This window comes from Myxine glutinosa, chromosome 6 (genome assembly GCF_964187855.1).
Source record: "Myxine glutinosa chromosome 6, kmMyxGlut1.1, whole genome shotgun sequence".
Classification (NCBI taxonomy): Eukaryota; Metazoa; Chordata; class Myxini; order Myxiniformes; family Myxinidae; genus Myxine; species Myxine glutinosa.
In genome coordinates, this window is record NC_136266.1 from 7886480 (window position 1) to 7907498 (window position 21019).

The following is a 21019-nucleotide window of genomic DNA, read 5'->3' on the forward strand; positions in this document are numbered from 1 at the left end:
TAGAGTGGCCTGGTCTGAAACCAAATTGATGATCAGAGATCAAGCCATTGGAGAAGAGGAAAGATTTCATATCCGAAGCAATGATGGATTCCATGACTTTGCTGATAATTGGGAGCAGGCTGATTGGTCTGTAGTTGCAAGGATCTGTTTTTGCACCATTTTTGTGTAAAACGGTAATGTTTGCTGATTTCCAGGATGCTGGCAGATGACCTTACCCAAAAGAGGGTGAAAAGAACAGAGAGAGGGTGAGACAGAGCGGCAGAGCAGGATTTTAGGACCCGTGGGCTGATGCCGTCTGGTCCAGTTGCAGAATCAGAGTCGAGGTTAGACAAAAACTCCTCCACCTTGTCAGGAGAGAAGGACACAGAGTCCAGGAGCAGTTGGGTTCGACTGGGAAAGGTGGGAACAGAGAGAGATGGGTTTGGGACTAAAGATTTTGAGGCAAACACAGAGTTGAGGCATTCGGCTTTGTCACGTGTGATGTCAACTGTGTAGCCATTTGAGGTAAGGGAGGGGATGGAGGGGGAACAAACACCAGAAACGGATTTGACCAGACGCCACCAGGATTTGGAGGAAGGAGACAGGTTTGAGAGTTCATTCTTGAGTGTGGAGAGATAGTGCTCGTGAGTGCTCGCGAGTACTTCTCGCATAGTGCTCGCATAGTGCTCGCGAGTACTTCCACCACTTCTCCTGATCTCCCTGTCATTGTCCCTCCATTCCATGTCCCAAGCCTCAGAAACCGATCTCCACTGCGGGCTGTACCCTGCCCATATGTAGTTGTAATTGTCATGGTTCTCTTTTTGAGGCAATGTTTTTATGGCCGGATGCCCTGCCTGACGCCAACCCTCTTAGTCGCCTCTTATGACACGCAGGGATACGGTGTACCTATTCTAAACCAGGGTACACACCGGGTGATGAACAGGTGATGATCGCACGATTAGTGATTCTACGCATTTCTTTCTAAATATGGCCGTTAAACTTCATGATGTACCTTGTTGGCATCAGAGCAGTTTAAACATTTAATCGATGGAATTGATATGAACAGATGTAAAGATGTCGTGCGTGTGGAGTTTCAATGAATCGTGAAACCAAATCGTAATGAAAAATGTACAGTGATTCGGTGTAATGTTCAAATCTTCTTTTATTAATACATTGCAGGCAAAGTACAAATCATAATCTCATGCTCAGAAACCACAATTTGATCAGAAGATGGAAATGCAGATCCTCTGGTGTTAGATTTTATTGAAGGCAGCGACATCCACAGACTGCACATGGTCTTCAAATGCAGTTATCAATTCTTCCAAAAGGTCTACACTCACCTGGAACAATGAAAACAAAAGCGGTGAAATAAATAAAATTTGATTGAGGCAAAACAATTAGCATGCTACTAATGTACAAATTAATCTGGTTTTCAGGTGTAAATCTTTCCATATTGAGGATGGAGGCACCAATGACGTCACATACTCCATCATGTGGTACGATGACAAAAAAAAAAATATATATATATATATAATTAATACACAATCGAAGCTCATGGAAGAGCAAGGTTACTGAGAGTATGAACTGACAGTAGGGGCAGCGGGGCAAATCTTGCACACAATAAGGGGAAAAATGAATGGGAAAATGGGGAGGTGGAGAGAGGGAAAGAGAGAGAGAAAGAGAGTGGAGGGGAGAAAACACAATAGCTAGCAAGTAAAAGGGTAGGGTTCATTCGGTAAGGTTAATGGGATAGAAAAGATAATGTGTTGAGATGAGGGATAACATGAGATGTCGGTGCACTGCCTGCTTGAAGCCTTGAGGAGAAGGTTTGAGATAGAACAGCTTTAGGAAGGCGTATACATATATTGGAGAAGCGAGGACCGAAGGAGTTGAGGGGTGCAGCAAACAAAGGTTTTGGGAGTTTAACCAGGAGCGGGTTTACTGGAAGTTGTACATCCTGGAGGAGCTGAGGATTGTCAGAGGATTGAGAAAGCAGAGGGAGTGAGACTGGAGGAGAAGTGGTAAAAAAACAAAAACGGAGAGGTAACCAATCTGTCCGCAATGTGTGGCACAGGAAGAGTCATGCCTGATGGGTGAGGCATAGAAGCTGAAACAACTGAACCTTTTCCAGTGGCCGAATGTGGAAATTTGCACATTTTGTAATGTATGGAAAGCCAATTCCCCCCAAAATAGAATTTCCTTCACTGAGAAAGTAGACCTAGTTGAAGGCCACTCGGTGACTAATGTTGGACCTTGCCAGCAGAAATTCCCTGGTTTGTGGTGCTTGGAACCATGCTGCACTCATTTCCTCCATTTGAAAAATAAATCAATGTTTCCCAGATAAACCTAGCTTCCCAGACCCTTGAGAAATGTCAATTTTCACCAACCATTTGGATGTGGTCCATTTTGGACCACATACAAATGTCAACATCTGAATTATAAGAAACAACGAATACCAACCTTATCGTCTTCTATTACACATTGCATCTGCAGCTTCTTGATTCCATAACCAACGGGGACGAGTTTAGCTGTGAAAAGAAAGAAGAGGAAAAAACGTTATAGAACAGCAGCTATAATATTTAATTGGGGCCAAACAACTCCTAAACACAGAAAAACAGGTTTACCTGCTACATATTTAAAAAAACAAAAAAAAACAACAATGATGCATTTTCATTTCATTTCATTGGAAGTTTCATTCAAATTCTTATATTATATGCCAATAGGCGAGAGATTAAAAAAATAAAATAATAATAATTTTAAAAAAGAAGAGCCGCGGACCCATGTGCACTTACATCCCCCCCAAATCAGACCATCCATGGCGACACTGCGGACATGCTTCTCCACCTCGGCCATGTCCGTCTCATCGTCCCAAGGCTTCACATCAAGGACAACGGACGATTTTGCGATCACTGTCGGTTCTACGAGCAACGGGGCATAAGTGGTTCATGTAAATCCATTCGTGCTTGTGGACAAGCAGAGACACAAGCTAAGCCCTTCATATTACGGAGAGGAGACCACATAAAAAAAACTAGAACGACACTCTTTACATCGACCGATATGTCTCTGCCCACATTATTACATCATCATACATACTTGCACCATTACCGACTTCGTCAGCAGAGGCATAAAAAACCCAGGAAGAAATAGTTTGTTAAAAATACACCATTGTCAAATGAGGTAAAAGTGCAATTTTAATCGGCAAAGAGGCACAAGCTTTGCAACAGAACTCACTGGTCGATTTCTTGGTTGCGTATTGAGAGAGTCGTTCCTCTCTGATCCTCTTGCTTTCCTCACTTTCCTGATAAGCGATACATGACAATTAGCAAAAAGCCTTTCCAATCTTTCTTGTAACCAACATTCAAAATGGATAGACAACTCCAATTGGGCAATTCCACAACGAGAGAGACATCACCTTAAATTTGTGAATTGTGTTTTTTGAGTAGAAATTGGCTTTACATGATAACATATACATCAAGGTGCCCTGGTGTTGGGCTAGCGGCTAGGGTGCCAGCTTAGGATCCTAGGATCCTGGGTTCGAATCCCGGTCGATCGCTGAATTAACGCCAGGGGGGTTGACTCAGCCTGTCATCCTTCCGAGGTCGGCTAATTGAGTACCAGTTCACTGGTAATTCCCTGCTTGTCGTAAAAGGCGACAAAAAGGGTTGGCGGCAGGAAGGGCATCCGGCCGTAAAACATTGCTTCAAAAAGGGGACCAAAAAACAACAACAACCACGGTCCCCGAAAAAGGCCAACCCCCGCTTGCGGGGAAAAGATGGCCTCTAAAGGTGGTTTTATATACATCAAGGTGTCTGAAAAAAAAGTTTTGCTTGCCAGGTCTTTAGAAAAATATGCCAAAATTCACATTTTGTACCAATGAAATTCACATTTTTCGCCACACGTACACCTCACCCTGCTTTTCGCTTCGTGAGCAAAAATGATTTTCAGGGTAACAAAATGATTTCACGTTAGATGTGCCACAAGTTGCCACCAATCATGGACACTTCAAAAAATTCAAGGATTGTATAGTATTACCGTACTGCATTTGATGCTCAAGACAAGGAGCTCAAGACAAGGATGCCCTGTTATGTGTTACATGCTGTACATGGAAGAGTGTTTGGAAGTGATTGGAAGTGATCCATACATATGCAGGTATGGAAGAGTCATTCTTTGGTATCTCTGCAAATGGGAAAAGGCAATTCCCCTCATCATTAATTCATTGTTCACAATAAGTTGGAATTGATGAGAAGAGTTGCAATGTTCAGCATGTTTACTAACAATAGTTTACATGTGTATGCAGTATTGCAAGAAACTCTCGTACAATTACACACATTTTGACAAAAGTTTGTAGATCATATTGTAGATGAAATTACATTTCTTCTAGTGAAAGAACAATAGAATAAAAGGATGAACAAGGCAGGAGCCGACGATGGTTCACGAGCGAGCGGTATTCAATGACAAAGGACGGACTATAACCGAAACAGGCCCAGACAGGCCAGGCCCGGAAATGTCAAAACGAAGGTTACTGACTTTGAAATGAGATAGAAAATAATGTATAATCAGTTATGAGGTAAGTTAGCTACACAATACCGAAAATTCGGTGAAAAATGGAATGAAAAAAAAAATAGATAAATAAATAAATAAATAAAAATAAAAATAATAAAATGAAAATCGAGCTCCGTGGGGCTAGACACATGACATTGGCCTAACCAAATATCGAAACCCCTGCCAGATTCCACCAAACCCCTCGGAGAAGATGTAGCTTGAACCCGATTACCCCCTAAAAAGACATCTTTTTCGGGCGTGGCTCCGCCCACAATGGGCGCAATACGCCCACTCTCGGCAGGACACAACTAGATCATGATATCAACCTCCCACCCAAGTTTCATCAAGATCGGATATCATATCATCGGGTAGTTATGCTGCGGACACACACACACACACACACACACACACACACACACACACACACACACACACACACACACACACACACACACACACACACACACACACACACACACACACACGACGAATATTGTGATCACTTGATAACTCGTGACCAATACGATGTGCTTTTTTCTGTTTTCTTCAAGCCAGCTACATTAATTCATTAAAAATGGCTGCACTCCACAGGTTCTTGGCAAGAGATTCTGATTTGATACATACAGTCTCATTTGTGATCTGAACATATATGACGATAGTCAAACAATCGTGATAATTAAAGAACTCCACATGCATTCAAGACATAACTCATGTCATACTCTTTCAATACATGTACAGTTTAGTGTATTGACCACTAAAATGTGAAGCTTGTTATCATGTATGACAAGCACAGTGAACATGTGAACTTTCCAGTGCCTCAACCTTCAAGAAAACCCGACATTGTATTTCAGTTCATATGTGGTTTAGGCAATGATCTATTTGACGATGCAAACTATTGTTACATTTGTGGGGGTAGAGGATGAAATGCCATTGTACAGGTAAGATTTTATAGTATTAGCATGGACCGTGGACGCGTAGGAGACATCTCGATGTATTTAAGTCGGGAAACTGGAGCTTAACGTTTTTTTTTACGTGTCACCACACAGGGGGTGGTGTTGTGTTAACCAGGTAGGGTCTAAGGCTAGTTTCTCCCAGTATGTGATTGCCCCCTGTGACCTTTTCCTACGTTTTTACAAATTGCAACAAGGCCATCCAATAAAACTCACGCTTGATTTAACAACTACAACAACCTTCCATTGACGAACCATAACCGACACCATGCCGAACGTTCTCGATAGACAATACCCACCAACTGAGTAAGGAAAAAGGCCACACCCCGAAGTTCGTCATTGGTCGAGCCCGTCCACGGGGCGATTCAGTGGAATTCGGCGATTGGTCGGGGGACATCACAAGGAAGGTTCGAGCAGGAGGAGAAGAAGAAGAATCACTGAGTCACTGAGTCCAAGAATCACTGAGTCCAGGTTTTGTGCTGGCCGAACAAGAAGCTCGCATTTTGTCAGAAGGCGGCACCATTTAGTGTGTGTGGACCTGGTGCTGAGACAGAGTGGTGTTGGCAATTACGATCGTGAGGAGGTGTTGGCGGCGGTTTGTGGGGCTCTTGGCGCTTTGGACAGAACGGAGAGCGAAAGAGGACTGCCCGCACGAATTGCCTCACGTTTGTGGCGCAGTGGAGAGCGACTCCGTGCCATCTTGTGCGCTTCCGGTGCAGTGGCTCAGTTATTACGACCATCAAGCTCCGAACATTCCTCAGAGACCAAAGCTGATTGCCAGCCTAATGGGGGGATTTTCTTTTATTTTATCTTTCCCCTCGTCTGTTTTTGAGTCTGCATGTGGAGGTTCCTCGATTAGAATTATAGGTTTACCTCAGCAGTCGTTTTTATTCCGTGCATTACTTTCATTAAATCATTATTGTGGAATTTTTTTTATTTGTTGTGTCGTATTTCTTTGTTCGTGGGTTTCTGGAATTAACCCATGTGTTTTGTGCAAGTAAGCACATTGGTTCCTTCCCACGCGCACGATGGACCAACCACCAGTTTCGGCTACACGCCTCAGAAATTAAGGACCGTTTCGGCTATTCGTCACCCGGTGGTGTTAACCGCAGGGGCTGCCAGGACACTATCTACTGTACATGTATTTACAAGAGTGGAAAGATTAGTTTTTTATTAATGTACGAAAGTTTGTTCGTGTTATGTACGCTAGCAGCGCAGATTTATTACGAACCTTGTGGGCAGGTTATCATTGTTCTGGAAAAAAAAAGAAAGACCGATGTCCTTCGAAATTGTGAGTAAAATAGGATCTTTTAGCGGGGCGGATATATGACTGAGGTGTGCACTTCTGGAAAGAAGCATGAAAATTTGCACATGGGGGTTTTTGAGTATGCCGATTTCAAAAATTGCGGGAACCACGATGTCGCTTCGTTTCCCACCAAAAAATTCAAAATGGCCACCACAAAACACATTTTGCCCATAAATCAGCTATAAGTGCCCCAATTACCATGATCTTGGTGTCTATACCTATGTTCTTGAGGTCGAGAAATGCAATAAACACGTGAAATATCATAATATGCATCTTCCCGCCAAACAGTTTGGACTTCTTCGGATCAAGCATGTGCACAAGGGCAGCGCCGTCAACAATTTTGACATCAACATTTGGAACAGATTCCGTTTGAGGTACCAATGACTCCAAGCATTCCATCAAGTCAGATTTGCTTGTTTGGTGCATGATGCCATTTGACGCCAACGATGGAGGCCAAGCATGATTTTCATGCCCGAAGAAGGCATCCATATCACTTTCTCTAGCTTGACACGATATATACATCCGTGAGAAGAGATGAACATCGTAATGCAGGTTGGAGATTTTGGAAGTGGACTTCGCAGGTTTCTTTCCTGAACTAGAATTTAACAGAGGTAGATTGTTCTTATGTATGGTGTCATTGAATGCAGTGATATTGTCATTGATACGCTCCGCAACAAATTTCTGGTACTGTGTTTTGCCTATGTCTTCTGCGGACCTTATAGTATGTACCACACTGTCGGACATTATCAGTTTGGTATTAAGTGTGTAGAGGTCTGTGCTTGTGTCAGCAAAGGGGTTGCCAAGTCCCTCCATCACATCAGTGATGCTCTTGACTTCAGATAGGAAAGTCTTCTGCACACTTGGTATTTGTTCATGGTGGCTTTCTATGTCCTTCCTTTTCATAGAAAGTTTGTCATCATACTCCATTGATAGTCTAGCTGTTTCTGGACCTGCCACCATCCACCGTCTCAGTGCTGCTTCATTTTCAGTGATACCTATTACGCCTCCATCTCCCTTCACCATTGCATTCAGCTGTTCATGAACCTGATCATGGGCTAGTGCTGAGAACTTGTGCCTGGTTTTCTGCGTAACGAAGTTGCCTTTGAGGAACTCTGCATGTGAGGTAGGGCAGTTAATCTCGAGGGTAAGTAGATCTCTTAAATGAACCGTCATTCAGCGAGCATAGTGATAATGGTCAAGAGTGAACATCCATGGAATAATCATTCCAAGTGACTCCACGTATGCGACATATCTTTGTTCATGCTGTGATCTAAGGAACTGTAGGAAGAGGAGTTCCAACTGCCACACTTTGTACCAGTAATCGAACTGAGGATGCTCTGACGCCATCTGCTTACAGCACTCATCATAGTGCATTTGTTCATCGTCTGGTGTGTTGATTTGATACTCAGCATATGTCCTGTGAAGAAGAATGAACAGAGCCGCTGCTGTTACTTGATGTGCCCATTGACCTCTGGATGTGTGTGAACCTTTCTGCAGACCAGCTGCACATTGACACGCTCCATTGATACGGTACTTCACAATTTTTTCCTGGATGGACAAATGGTGACGTTACTAACTGAAACGTGACTAACCAACATTTTTGGCACATGCTTAAAAATGATGATAATAATTGTGATAAGTTGTATGCCAAAATATTTGCCAGTAAACAAGCATTTATAGAAATACAGTGATCCCTCGTTTATCGCGGGGGTTACGTTCCAGAACCCCCCGCGATAGACGAAAATCCGCGAAGTAGCGACCATATTTTTATTTTATTATTTATATATATTTTAAAGCTTTATGACCCTCCCCACACTCTTATTAACCTTTCTCACACTCTTATTAACCTTTCCCATACTCTTATAAACACTTCCTATACTCTTAAACACTTTTTACACTCTTAAACATACGTAATTTTAACAACATATAAAATTCTAATGGGTACTCACGATTGAAGATACTGTAGCGACCCATGGGTTCCCCAAGCAAGACCAGCATCAGAATCTCCTTGCTCCAGCCGGTGACGTCACCGGCGGGGATCCCCGGTGCCAGAGTGGCTGGTCACGTGACCGCCAAAGCGTGCCGCGCGTGCGGGTATAATCAGCTACACCTGTTGATCACGTGACCGCCGAAGCACGCCACGCTTGAGAGGCGTGGCTTTCGGTTTCTGGTTGTGCTTTATAATGCAGCCCGATAAATGGGCTTTTCAGTGTTCCCGAGTTGGTTTTGAGAATAAATATCTTCTCGGACGAGTTTGTGTCTTGCCCGTCATTTCGTCCGTATCAAGCAAGAGCCCCGGCTCTTCAATACTACAACTTGCGTGATGAAGATGATGATGAATTAGCTGTGCAGTACTGATGACGATGAAGGTGATGACGATGATGAATGTACTGCACAGCCAGAAAGAGCATTACAGTTACCCATTACGTGGGTAACTAGCGCAAATGGAAGCTGCCGCATCTGCGTTTTCCATACGCACGACTCTTTGTCTCTTTGTCTACTGTTCTACTGTACACTATGTACAGTATTTTATTTCTTGTAATATGTTTTAATTACTGTATTTTTCTTATTTTTTTACGTTTTTAAATTTTTTAGGCTAGTAAATGCTTATTTTACCACAAAAATATTTAAAATAATAGTATATAAAAATACATTTATACATCAAAATCCCGCGATATAGCGAAAAATCGGCGATATAATTTTACATATACTAGCGAGAAAAACCCGCGATGTACCGAAGCCGCGAAAAGTGAACCGCGATATAGCGAGGGATGACTGTATTACACTTCGTTTCTGCTGTACCTTGTTTGAGAAAACTTTTTACGCAAAGATGTGCAAATTTTATCGACGTTTCTTTTTTGTAACGTTACTGAATGAATGAATGAATGATCGTTTTAAGGCCATTTTCCCCGCTAGAGCGGGGGTTAGCCTTGCGGGCCCCATGACAATCATGGTTCCCTGCTTGAGGCAATGTTTTTATGGCCGGATGCCCTTCCTGACGCCAACACTTAGTCGCCTCTTAGGATGCGCAGGGATACGGTGTACCTATTCTAAATAGGGATACACACCGTGATCATTCATCCCAGCAAGCTGGTACTCAATTTGCCGACCTCGGAAGGATGACAGGTTGAGTCAACCCCCCTGGCGTTAATTGAGCGATCGACCGGGATTCAAACCCAGGATCCTAGGATCCCAAGCCGGCACCCTAACCGCTAAGCCAACACTAGGCCAGGCTTTTGTGTAACGTTACTAAGCAACATTAAAGTTCCCATCACAAGTAACACGTGCAGGCCTCACTGTTTTTAATTCTTACTGTGTAATATGTCTGGACAAGATGTATTCATTGTACCATAGTGGAGAATTGAAAAGCTTACATCGTCATATTAGAGGCCAAATAGTTACTAACCATGGAATTGCGCAATTATTGGTAATGCAATGACACATATAGAAAATGAATTTTATTTGAAAATCAAATGCAGTGACAAGTAGTATTAAGAGTTTATAGGAACAAAAATATGCCCAAAGGATCAAATTTGTACCTCATCAGAACCAAAGAGGTCTAAGTCATCGTCGTCGTCGTCATCACTTTTTCTGCCCTTTGCATCGGTTGCTGCAGGCACCACGACACTCCCGGCCGGGCCGTACTGCTCGAGAGGTTTCCGCACTCCCGGTAAGCTGTGGGAGTGCATGCAATAAGTGATGATGGGTAAAACATGCCATCCACCATGACGCGTGTCCACAACAAAAATGTCTTTTCACACCGGTTTATGTGGGAGAAAACCGGTGCAAGCAGACAGGATGGGCAGTTTAGCATCCCTTCCCAAGGAGGAGAAGGTCACGTGCTCCATGATGGAGTTCCATGTTGGCTGGATGATTCTCCAATTTTTGATTCAAGCAATTCAAGCAAAATGGATGATTCTCCAAGCAATTTCAGGATATTACACCCCAAAGACAAAATTTAATCCAATCATGTAAGAAAGGCCTGGTGTTGGCTTAGCGGTTAGGGTGCCGGCTTGGGATCCTAGGATCCTGGGTTCGAATCCCGGTCGATCGCTGAATTAACGCCAGGGGGGTTGACTCAGCCTGTCATCCTTCCGAGGTCGGCAAATCGAGTACCAGTTCACTGGTAAGTGGTAATTCCCTGTGTCGCAAGAGGCGACTAACAGGGTTGGCGGCAGGAAGGGCATCCGGCCATAAAACATTGCTTCAAAAAGGGGACCACGGTGCTCGAAAAAGGCCAACCCCCATTCTCTGTGGGGGAAAAATGGCCTCTAAAGGTGGTCTGTCATGTAAGAAAGGATGTTGAAGCAAGAACAGCATTTTCACCAAGCTACAACCACAGTTGATTGGATCACATTATATCAGTAAGAAGAAGCAGGACCTCATGATCTTGAACCCTATTGATAACGTATTAAACTGTGTTTAAACCATTGCGTAAAATCTATACCATTCCAAAACTCGAGCGAAGTCGATGACGCACCATCACAAATCCCCACACTTCCCACCTAAAGCAAAGTTGGAAGATTGCAAAAAGTTCCACCAGGAAAGACTCGACATCAAATTTTGAGCTAAAACACAATTCGATGATGACACCTGTCACCACCCTTTGGGGCATGAAACGTTACACATTTAATATTGATTGCATATACAGTTTCATTTTTAAATGTTTTAAAATGTCAGGGCAGGGCTCGTACATCTCAACGTTTGTGCACACCTGGATGCCGATTTCTCGTACGATTTGATGTGTTTGTACCAACGAAGTGCATGGGAAAAACACGCGGCAGGCGGTCCATCGAGCGCCTGGAACACGACCACGTCCGCTTGAGATGGAACAAAGCTGTGGGACCAAAATGACGGGACACATTTTGAATTTCCGCCAAAATACACGGGGAAAGGCAGAATGACAATGAAGAAAATATCGGAACTTGTATTACCGATTCGGGAAATCAAGGGTCCAAGCACTCGGACAAAATGGTCAGTTGAATTGAATTAGTTTTTGCACAAACTGAAAACTGGAGTTGCAGGAAAACCTGGGACACTGCAGACTCTCGATTGTGAAAGGAAAGTTGCTATGGATGGAAAAAACATTACACTAATACCAAATCTGCACCAAGCAGTAGGGAACAGACTATTGCAATATGGAGAGAGAGAGAGACAGAGTAGAATGTATCAAAAAACAAAAGTATCGAGCCAGGGATGTGTGCTGTTAGTCTCTTCAATTTCTGGGATATTCTGATATTCAGGGAACTTGGAGAGACACAGAGATAGACGAGGCAAAGACTCACGGAAAGATGATTTAAAATTAACAAGAGAGGTGAGAAGGAAAACCGGATTCAAAAACATCGTGGTCATAAATAAAAAACATCGTGGTCACAAATCAAGAACATCGTGGTCACAAATCAAGAACATCGTGGTCACAAATCAAGAACATCGTGGTCACAAATCAAGAACATCGTGGTCACAAATCAAGAACATCATGGTCACAAATCAAGAACATCATGGTCACAAATCAAGAACATCGTGGTCACAAAACAAAAACATCGTGGTCACAAATCAAAAACATCGTGGTCACAAATCAAGAACATCGTGGTCACAAATCAAGAACATCATGGTCACAAATCAAGAACATCGTGGTCACAAATCAAGAACATCGTGGTCACAAATCAAGAACATCGTGGTCACAAATCAAGAACATCATGGTCACAAATCAAGAACATCATGGTCACAAATCAAGAACATCGTGGTCACAAAACAAAAACATCGTGGTCACAAATCAAAAACATCGTGGTCACAAATCAAGAACATGGTGGTCACAAATCAAGAACATCGTGGTCACAAATCAAGAACATCATGATCACAAATCAAGAACATCGTGGTCACAAATCAAGAATATCGTGTTCACAAAACAAAAACCGTGGTCACAAACGAAGAACATCGTGGTCACAAATCAAGAACATCGTGGTCACAAATCAAGAACATCGTGGTCACAAATCAAGAACATCGTGGTCACAAATCAAGAACATCGTCACAAATCAAGAACATCGTGGTCACAGATCAAGAACATCGTGGTCACAAAACAAAAACATCGTGGTCACAAATCAAAAACATCGTGGTCATAAATAAAAAACATCGTGGTCACAAATCAAGAATACCGTGGTCACAAAACAAAAACATCGTGGTCACAAATCAAAAACATCGTGGTCATAAATCAAAAACATCGTGGTCACAAATCAAAAACATCTTGGTCACAAACGAAGAACATCGTGGTCACAAATCAAGAATATCATGGTCACAAATCAAGAACATCGTGGTCACAAATCAAGAACATCGTGGTCACAGATCAAGAACATCATGGTCGCAAATCAAGAACATCGTGGTCGCAAATCAAGAACATCGTGGTCGCAGATCAAGAACATCGTGGTCGCAAATCAAGAACATCGTGGTCGCAAATCAAGAACATCGTGGTCACAAATCAAGAACATCGTGGTCACAAATCAAGAACATCGTGGTCACAAATCAAGAACATCGTGGTCATAAATAAAAAACATCGTGGGCATAAATCAAAAACATCGTGGGCATAAATCAAAAACATCGTGGTCACAAATCAAAAACATCGTGGTCACAAATCAAGAACATCGTGGTCACAAATCAAGAACATCGTGGTCACAAATCAAGAACATCGTGGTCACAAATCAAGAATACCGTGGTCACAAAACAAAAACATCGTGGTCACAAATCCAAAACATCATGGTCACAAATCAAGAACATCATGGTCACAAATCAAGAACATCGTGGTCACAAATCAAGAACATCATGGTCACAAATCAAGAATACCGTGGTCACAAAACAAAAACATCGTGGTCACAAATCAAAAACATCGTGGTCATAAATCAAAAACATCGTGGTCACAAATCAAAAACATCTTGGTCACAAACGAAGAACATCGTGGTCACAAATCAAGAACATCATGGTCACAAATCAAGAACATCGTGGTCACAGATCAAGAACATCGTGGTCATAAATCAAGAACATCGTCACAAATCAAGAACATCGTGGTCACAAATCAAAAACATCTTTGTCACAAACGAAGAACATCGTGGTCACAAATCAAGAACATCGTGGTCACAAATCAAGAACATCGTGGTCACAAATCAAGAACATCGTGGTCACAAATCAAGAACATCGTCACAAATCAAGAACATCGTGGTCACAGATCAAGAACATCGTGGTCACAAAACAAAAACATCGTGGTCACAAATCAAAAACATCGTGGTCATAAATAAAAAACATCGTGGTCATAAATCAAAAACATCGTGGTCACAAATCAAAAACATCGTGGTCACAAATCAAAAACATCATGGTCACAAATCAAGAACATCGTGCTCACAAATCAAGAACATAGTGGTCACAAATCAAGAACATCGTGGTCACAAATCAAGAACATCGTGGTCACAAATCAAGAACATCGTGGTCACAAATCAAGAACATCGTGGTCACAAATCAAGAATACCGTGGTCACAAAACAAAAACATCGTGGTCACAAATCCAAAACATCATGGTCACAAATCAAGAACATCATGGTCACAAATCAAGAACATCGTGGTCACAAATCAAGAACATCATGGTCACAAATCAAGAATACCGTGGTCACAAAACAAAAACATCGTGGTCACAAATCAAAAACATCGTGGTCATAAATCAAAAACATCGTGGTCACAAATCAAAAACATCTTGGTCACAAACGAAGAACATCGTGGTCACAAATCAAGAACATCATGGTCACAAATCAAGAACATCGTGGTCACAGATCAAGAACATCGTGGTCATAAATCAAGAACATCGTCACAAATCAAGAACATCGTGGTCACAAATCAAAAACATCTTTGTCACAAACGAAGAACATCGTGGTCACAAATCAAGAACATCGTGGTCACAAATCAAGAACATCGTGGTCACAAATCAAGAACATCGTCACAAATCAAGAACATCGTGGTCACAGATCAAGAACATCGTGGTCACAAAACAAAAACATCGTGGTCACAAATCAAAAACATCGTGGTCATAAATAAAAAACATCGTGGTCATAAATCAAAAACATCGTGGTCACAAATCAAAAACATCGTGGTCACAAATCAAAAACATCATGGTCACAAATCAAGAACATCGTGCTCACAAATCAAGAACATAGTGGTCACAAATCAAGAACATCGTGGTCACAAATCAAGAACATCGTGGTCACAAAACAAAAACATCGTGGTCACAAATCAAAAACATCGTGGTCATAAATCAAAAACATCGTGGTCACAAATCAAAAACATCTTGGTCACAAACGAAGAACATCGTGGTCACAAATCAAGAACATCATGGTCACAAATCAAGAACATCGTGGTCACAAATCAAGAACATCGTGGTCACAGATCAAGAACATCGTGGTCGCAAATCAAGAACATCGTGGTCACAAATCAAGAACATCGTGGTCACAGATCAAGAACATCGTGGTCGCAAATCAAGAACATCGTGGTCACAAATCAAGAACATCGTGGTCACAAATCAAAAACATCGTGGTCACAAATCAAAAACATCGTGGTCACAAATCAAGAACATCGTGGTCACAAATCAAAAACATCGTGGTTGACAAATCAAGAACATCGTGTTCACAAATCAAGAACATCATGTTCACAAATCAAGAACATCGTGGTCACAAATCAAAAACATCGTGGTCACAAATCAAGAACATCGTGGTCACAAATCAAAAACATCGTGGTCACAAATCAAGAACATCGTGTTCACAAATCAAGAACATCATGTTCACAAATCAAGAACATCGTGGCCACAAATCAAGAACATCGTGGTCACAAATCAAGAACATCGTGAACACAAATCAAAAACCTCCAATGAACTCAGTTGGACGCATGATGGAGAGAACGGACAACCGATGGACAAGAATACACACAAGGACCGGGATTTGATCGGGAGATGTGTGTACAAACAAACAACCCGGGATGCACGGAAAGTAGAAAGAACCAAGTCACGTGATGTCACGTGATGTCACCAAGTCACGGAAAAAAGAAAGTAGAAAAACAAACCAAGTCACGTGATGCTGATGCTACAATACTTTTGGGTTAAAACGAGGATTCAGAACGTTGTTAACTTTGTCAAAGAAAAGAGCGACTAGTACGGCCTGAGAATAAACGAAAAGACAAATTCGTCATCAGAAGAAAAGTTTATAACACCACAACAACAGGTATTTTAAGGCCATTTTCCCTGCGAGAGCGGGAAAGGTTCATAAGAAGAGAAATAATGTAATTTAAAGGTGAAGACCTTGACAAAGTTTCCAACTTTGTTTATTCACAACACTTCATATCCACCAATAGAAAATGTGACACTGAGACCACAACGAGATCTCCAGGATCACATTCAGCACCACAAAATAATGAGGAACAAGTAATCCGAGTTGTGGTCATCAAAACCGCACACCTCTAGTGTTAACATCAACGCACACAATATTGTAACTGCACACCTAGTGTTAACATCAACGCACACAATATTGTAACTGCACACCTAGTGTTAACATCAACGCACACAATATTGTAACTGCACACCTAGTGTTGACATCAACGCACACAATATTGTAACTGCACACCTAGTGTTAACATCAACGCACACAATATTGTAACTGCACACCGTGTTAACATCAACACACACAATATTGTAACTGCACACCGTGTTAACATCAACACACACAATATTGTAACTGCACACCGTGTTAACATCAACACACACAATATTGTAACTGCACACCTAGTGTTAACATTAACGCACACAATATTGTAACTGCACACCTAGTGTTAACATCAACGCACACAATATTGTAACTGCACACCTAGTGTTAACATCAACGCACACAATATTGTAACTGCACACCTAGTGTTAACATTAACGCACACAATATTGTAACTGCACACCTAGTGTTAACATCAACGCACACAATATTGTAACTGCACACCGTGTTAACATCAACGCACACAATATTGTAACTGCACACCGTGTTAACATCAACGCACACAATATTGTAACTGCACACCGTGTTAACATCAACGCACACAATATTGTAACTGCACACCTAGTGTTAACATCAACGCACACAATATTGTAACTGCACACCTAGTGTTAACATCAACGCACACAATATTGTAACTGCACACCGTGTTAACATTAACGCACACAATATTGTAACTGCACACCGTGTTAACATCAACGCACACAATATTGTAACTGCACACCGTGTTAACATCAACGCACACAATATTGTAACTGCACACCTAGTGTTAACATCAACGCACACAATATTGTAACTGCACACCGTGTTAACATCAACGCACACAATATTGTAACTGCACACCTAGTGTTGACATCAACGCACACAATATTGTAACTGCACACCTAGTGTTGACATCAACGCACACAATATTGTAACTGCACACCTAGTGTTAACATTAACGCACACAATATTGTAACTGCACACCGTGTTAACATCAACACACACAATATTGTAACTGCACACCTAGTGTTAACATCAACGCACACAATATTGTAACTGCACACCTAGTGTTGACATCAACGCACACAATATTGTAACTGCACACCTAGTGTTAACATTAACGCACACAATATTGTAACTGCACACCGTGTTAACATCAACACACACAATATTGTAACTGCACAGTACACACCTAGTGTTAACATTAATGCACACAATATTGTAACTGCACACCTAGTGTTAACATCAACACACACAATATTGTAACTGCACACCTAGTGTTAACATTAACGCACACAATATTGTAACTGCACACCGTGTTAACATCAACACACACAATATTGTAACTGCACAGTACACACCTAGTGTTAACATCAACGCACACAATATTGTAACTGCACACCTAGTGTTAACATCAACGCACACAATATTGTAACTGCACACCTAGTGTTAACATTAACGCACACAATATTGTAACTGCACACCGTGTTAACATCAACACACACAATATTGTAACTGCACAGTACACACCTAGTGTTAACATTAATGCACACAATATTGTAACTGCGCGCCTAGTGTTAACATCAACGCACACAATATTGTAACTGCACACCTAGTGTTAACATTAACGCACACAATATTGTAACTGCACACCGTGTTAACATCAACACACACAATATTGTAACTGCACACCTAGTGTTAACATTAACGCACACAATATTGTAACTGCACACCTAGTGTAAACATCAACGCACACAATATTGTAACTGCACACCTAGTGTTAACATCAACGCACACAATATTGTAACTGCACACCTAGTGTTAACATCAACGCACACAATATTGTAACTGCACACCTAGTGTTAACATTAACGCACACAATATTGTAACTGCACACCTAGTGTTAACATCAACGCACACAATATTGTAACTGCACACCTAGTGTTAACATCAACGCACACAATATTGTAACTGCACACCTAGTGTTAACATCAACGCACACAATATTGTAACTGCACACCTAGTGTTAACATCAACGCACACAATATTGTAACTGCACACCTAGTGTTAACATTAACGCACACAATATTGTAACTGCACACCTAGTGTTAACATTAACGCACACAATATTGTAACTGCACACCTAGTGTTAACATCAACGCACACAATATTGCAACTGCACACCTAGTGTTAACATCAACGCACACAATATTGTAACTGCACACCTAGTGTTAACATTAACGCACACAATATTGTAACTGCACACCGTGTTAACATCAACACACACAATATTGTAACTGCACACCTAGTGTTAACATTAACGCACACAATATTGTAACTGCACACCTAGTGTTAACATCAACGCACACAATATTGTAACTGCACACCGTGTTAACATCAACACACACAATATTGTAACTGCACACCTAGTGTTAACATTAACGCACACAATATTGTAACTGCACACCTAGTGTTAACATCAACGCACACAATATTGTAACTGCACACCTAGTGTTAACATCAACGCACACAATATTGTAACTGCACACCTAGTGTTAACATTAACGCACACATATTGTAACTGCACACCTAGTGTTAACATCAACGCACACAATATTGTAACTGCACACCTAGTGTTAACATCAACGCACACAATATTGTAACTGCACACCTAGTGTTAACATCAACGCACACAATACTGTAACTGCACACCTAGTGTTAACATCAACGCACACAATATTGTAACTGCACACCTAGTGTTAACATCAACGCACACAATATTGTAACTGCACACCTAGTGTTAACATCAACGCGCACAATATTGTAACTGCACACCTAGTGTGCACACCTAGAGCTGGAGGAGGGGTGAGGTGGAGGAGGAGAGGTGGAGGAGGCGTGAGGTGGAGGAGGAGAGGTGGAGGAGGGGTGAGGTGGAGGAGGAGAGGTGGAGGGGGTGTGAGGTGGAGGAGGAGAGGTGGAGGAGGGGTGAGGTGGAGGAGGGGTGAGGTGGAGGAGGGGTGAGGTGCAGGAGGAGAGGTGGAGGAGGGGTGAGGTGGAGGAGGGGTGAGGTGGAGGAGGGGTGAGGTGGAGGAGGGGTGAGGTGGAGGAGGAGAGGTGTAGGAGGGGTGAGGTCGAGGAGGTGAGGTGGAGGAGGAGAGGTGTAGGAGGGGTGAGGTGGAGGAGAGGTGTAGGAGGGGAGGTGGAGGAGGAGAGGTGGAGGAGGAGAGGTGTAGGAGGGGAGGTGGAGGAGGAGAGGTGTAGGAGGAGAGGTGTAGGAGGAGAGGTGTAGGAGGAGAGGTGTAGGAGGAGAGGTGTAGGAGGAGAGGTGTAGGAGGAGAGGTGTAGGAGGGGAGGTGTAGGAGGAGAGGTGTAGATGGGGAGGTGTAGAGGAGGGGAGGTGTAGAGGAGGGGAGGTGGAGAGGAGGGGCGGTGGAGAGGAGGGGAGGTGGAGAGGAGAGAAAGTGGAGGGGGACGACATTTTTCAGTGGCTGATTACGAACCAGGAATGTTCAATTTAAGTTCCCAAGAGTGCGCAATGAAGGCTCGAATAAGATTAAGAAACTCCGCTGAAGGTCCACACGAATCGACCTCATGATGGGTCAATAGTCAATACTGATAGTGATAGTCATTAACTCTGCCCCATAACATAAGCATTTTCCCCTAGAATAGCCCTTCTTTTCTATACTTTGCCACATGGTAGTGGTACATACCATATAAAGGGGCCTTTGCCTCTTGACACAACACACACAACCTCCACCTACAAAGACAGATCGATCGATCCGAAGAATTCCTTTAGCTTTACTCAAGCGCATTCATTGATCGAATGGCCGATTCAAAATCAATGACCATCCGAACTATCACTATCAGGTACAGGACGTCACGATTTTACAATTATTTGCACTTTTAATATAAAAATGGTTCAGAGGAAAAAAAGCCGCGTGTACTGTACTGTACTGTACTGCCAAGCACGTGGTCCCTGTACGCCACGTATAACCACCACAAACCGATTACCTCTCGATGTAACTCTTATCCGCCATGTATTCGTTCAGCACCTTCACACCCTCCGTGGTCTTCATATCTCCGAATCCCATGTTTTTTCCGTTAAGCCAATAAAGCCGAGCGGCCACGCAAAGCCAAAAACGAAGAAGAAGAAGAAGAAGAAGAACGGGATTTATGACAGTGCCAAGTGCCAACCCGAACGTCGAAAATAATATAATTAAATCGAAAAAAATAACGCTGTAAAGTCATTAAAACGAGCTTTATGGATAACGATGCAGCAAATGATTAATTAATCGCGACATTAAAACAATCCAATTACAAGTCAATAAATAAACATGAGGAGAGCACTGATGTCTAATCACTGGGTAGTTCTTCCGGTTGACGCTGCGCGTCCACCATGTTACCACTCCCATCCGGAGCGATTAGCAGAGAGGAAACAGACACCTTCCATAACACATCAACGTATTAAAACCGAACACACACGTGATAGTATACGTCACAGGCGTTGTTTTATGTATTTACCGCGCATGTCATTCATTGTGACTCGACAAACCTGCCTCGTTCATTTACCATTTATATATCCAGTCAAATTGTATTCGGCCTCGGGAGAGCGTTATATGTCAGAGAAAGGACCACATAAAACCAAAAGGGTCGAACTTACAAAATGTGTTTAAGAGTTAGACGTGTGTAGAATCGCTAATC

The 21019-nt window shown here is 42.3% G+C and overlaps 1 protein-coding gene across 1 annotated transcript; it reads right to left on the reverse strand.

Moving 5' to 3' along the window:
- Positions 1 to 1123: 1123 nt before the first annotated feature.
- Positions 1124 to 20493, reverse strand: EEF1B2 (eukaryotic translation elongation factor 1 beta 2). The gene is made up of 7 exons (XM_068119582.2): positions 20330 to 20493; positions 11492 to 11614; positions 10317 to 10452; positions 3211 to 3277; positions 2772 to 2897; positions 2440 to 2507; positions 1124 to 1319 (listed from the first exon to the last, which is right to left on the reverse strand). The coding sequence occupies exons 1-7, from the start codon at positions 20407 to 20409 to the stop codon at positions 1233 to 1235; spliced, it is 687 nt and encodes a 228-aa protein (XP_067975683.1). The 5' UTR covers positions 20410 to 20493; the 3' UTR covers positions 1124 to 1232.
- Between the last annotated feature and the right edge of the window lie 526 nt (positions 20494 to 21019).

Excerpts from the sequence above, each read along its gene's own strand:
- EEF1B2 (XM_068119582.2), bottom strand. The coding sequence starts at position 20,409 with ATGGGATTCGGAGATATGAAGACCACGGAGGGTGTGAAGGTGCTGAAC. Across the intron at positions 11,615-20,329 it reads GATAAGAGTTACATCGAGAG|CTTTGTTCCATCTCAAGCGG; the intron begins GTAATCGGTTTG and ends TTGGTCCCACAG. Across the intron at positions 2,898-3,210 it reads CGCAACCAAGAAATCGACCA|AACCGACAGTGATCGCAAAA; the intron begins GTGAGTTCTGTT and ends CGTTGCTCGTAG.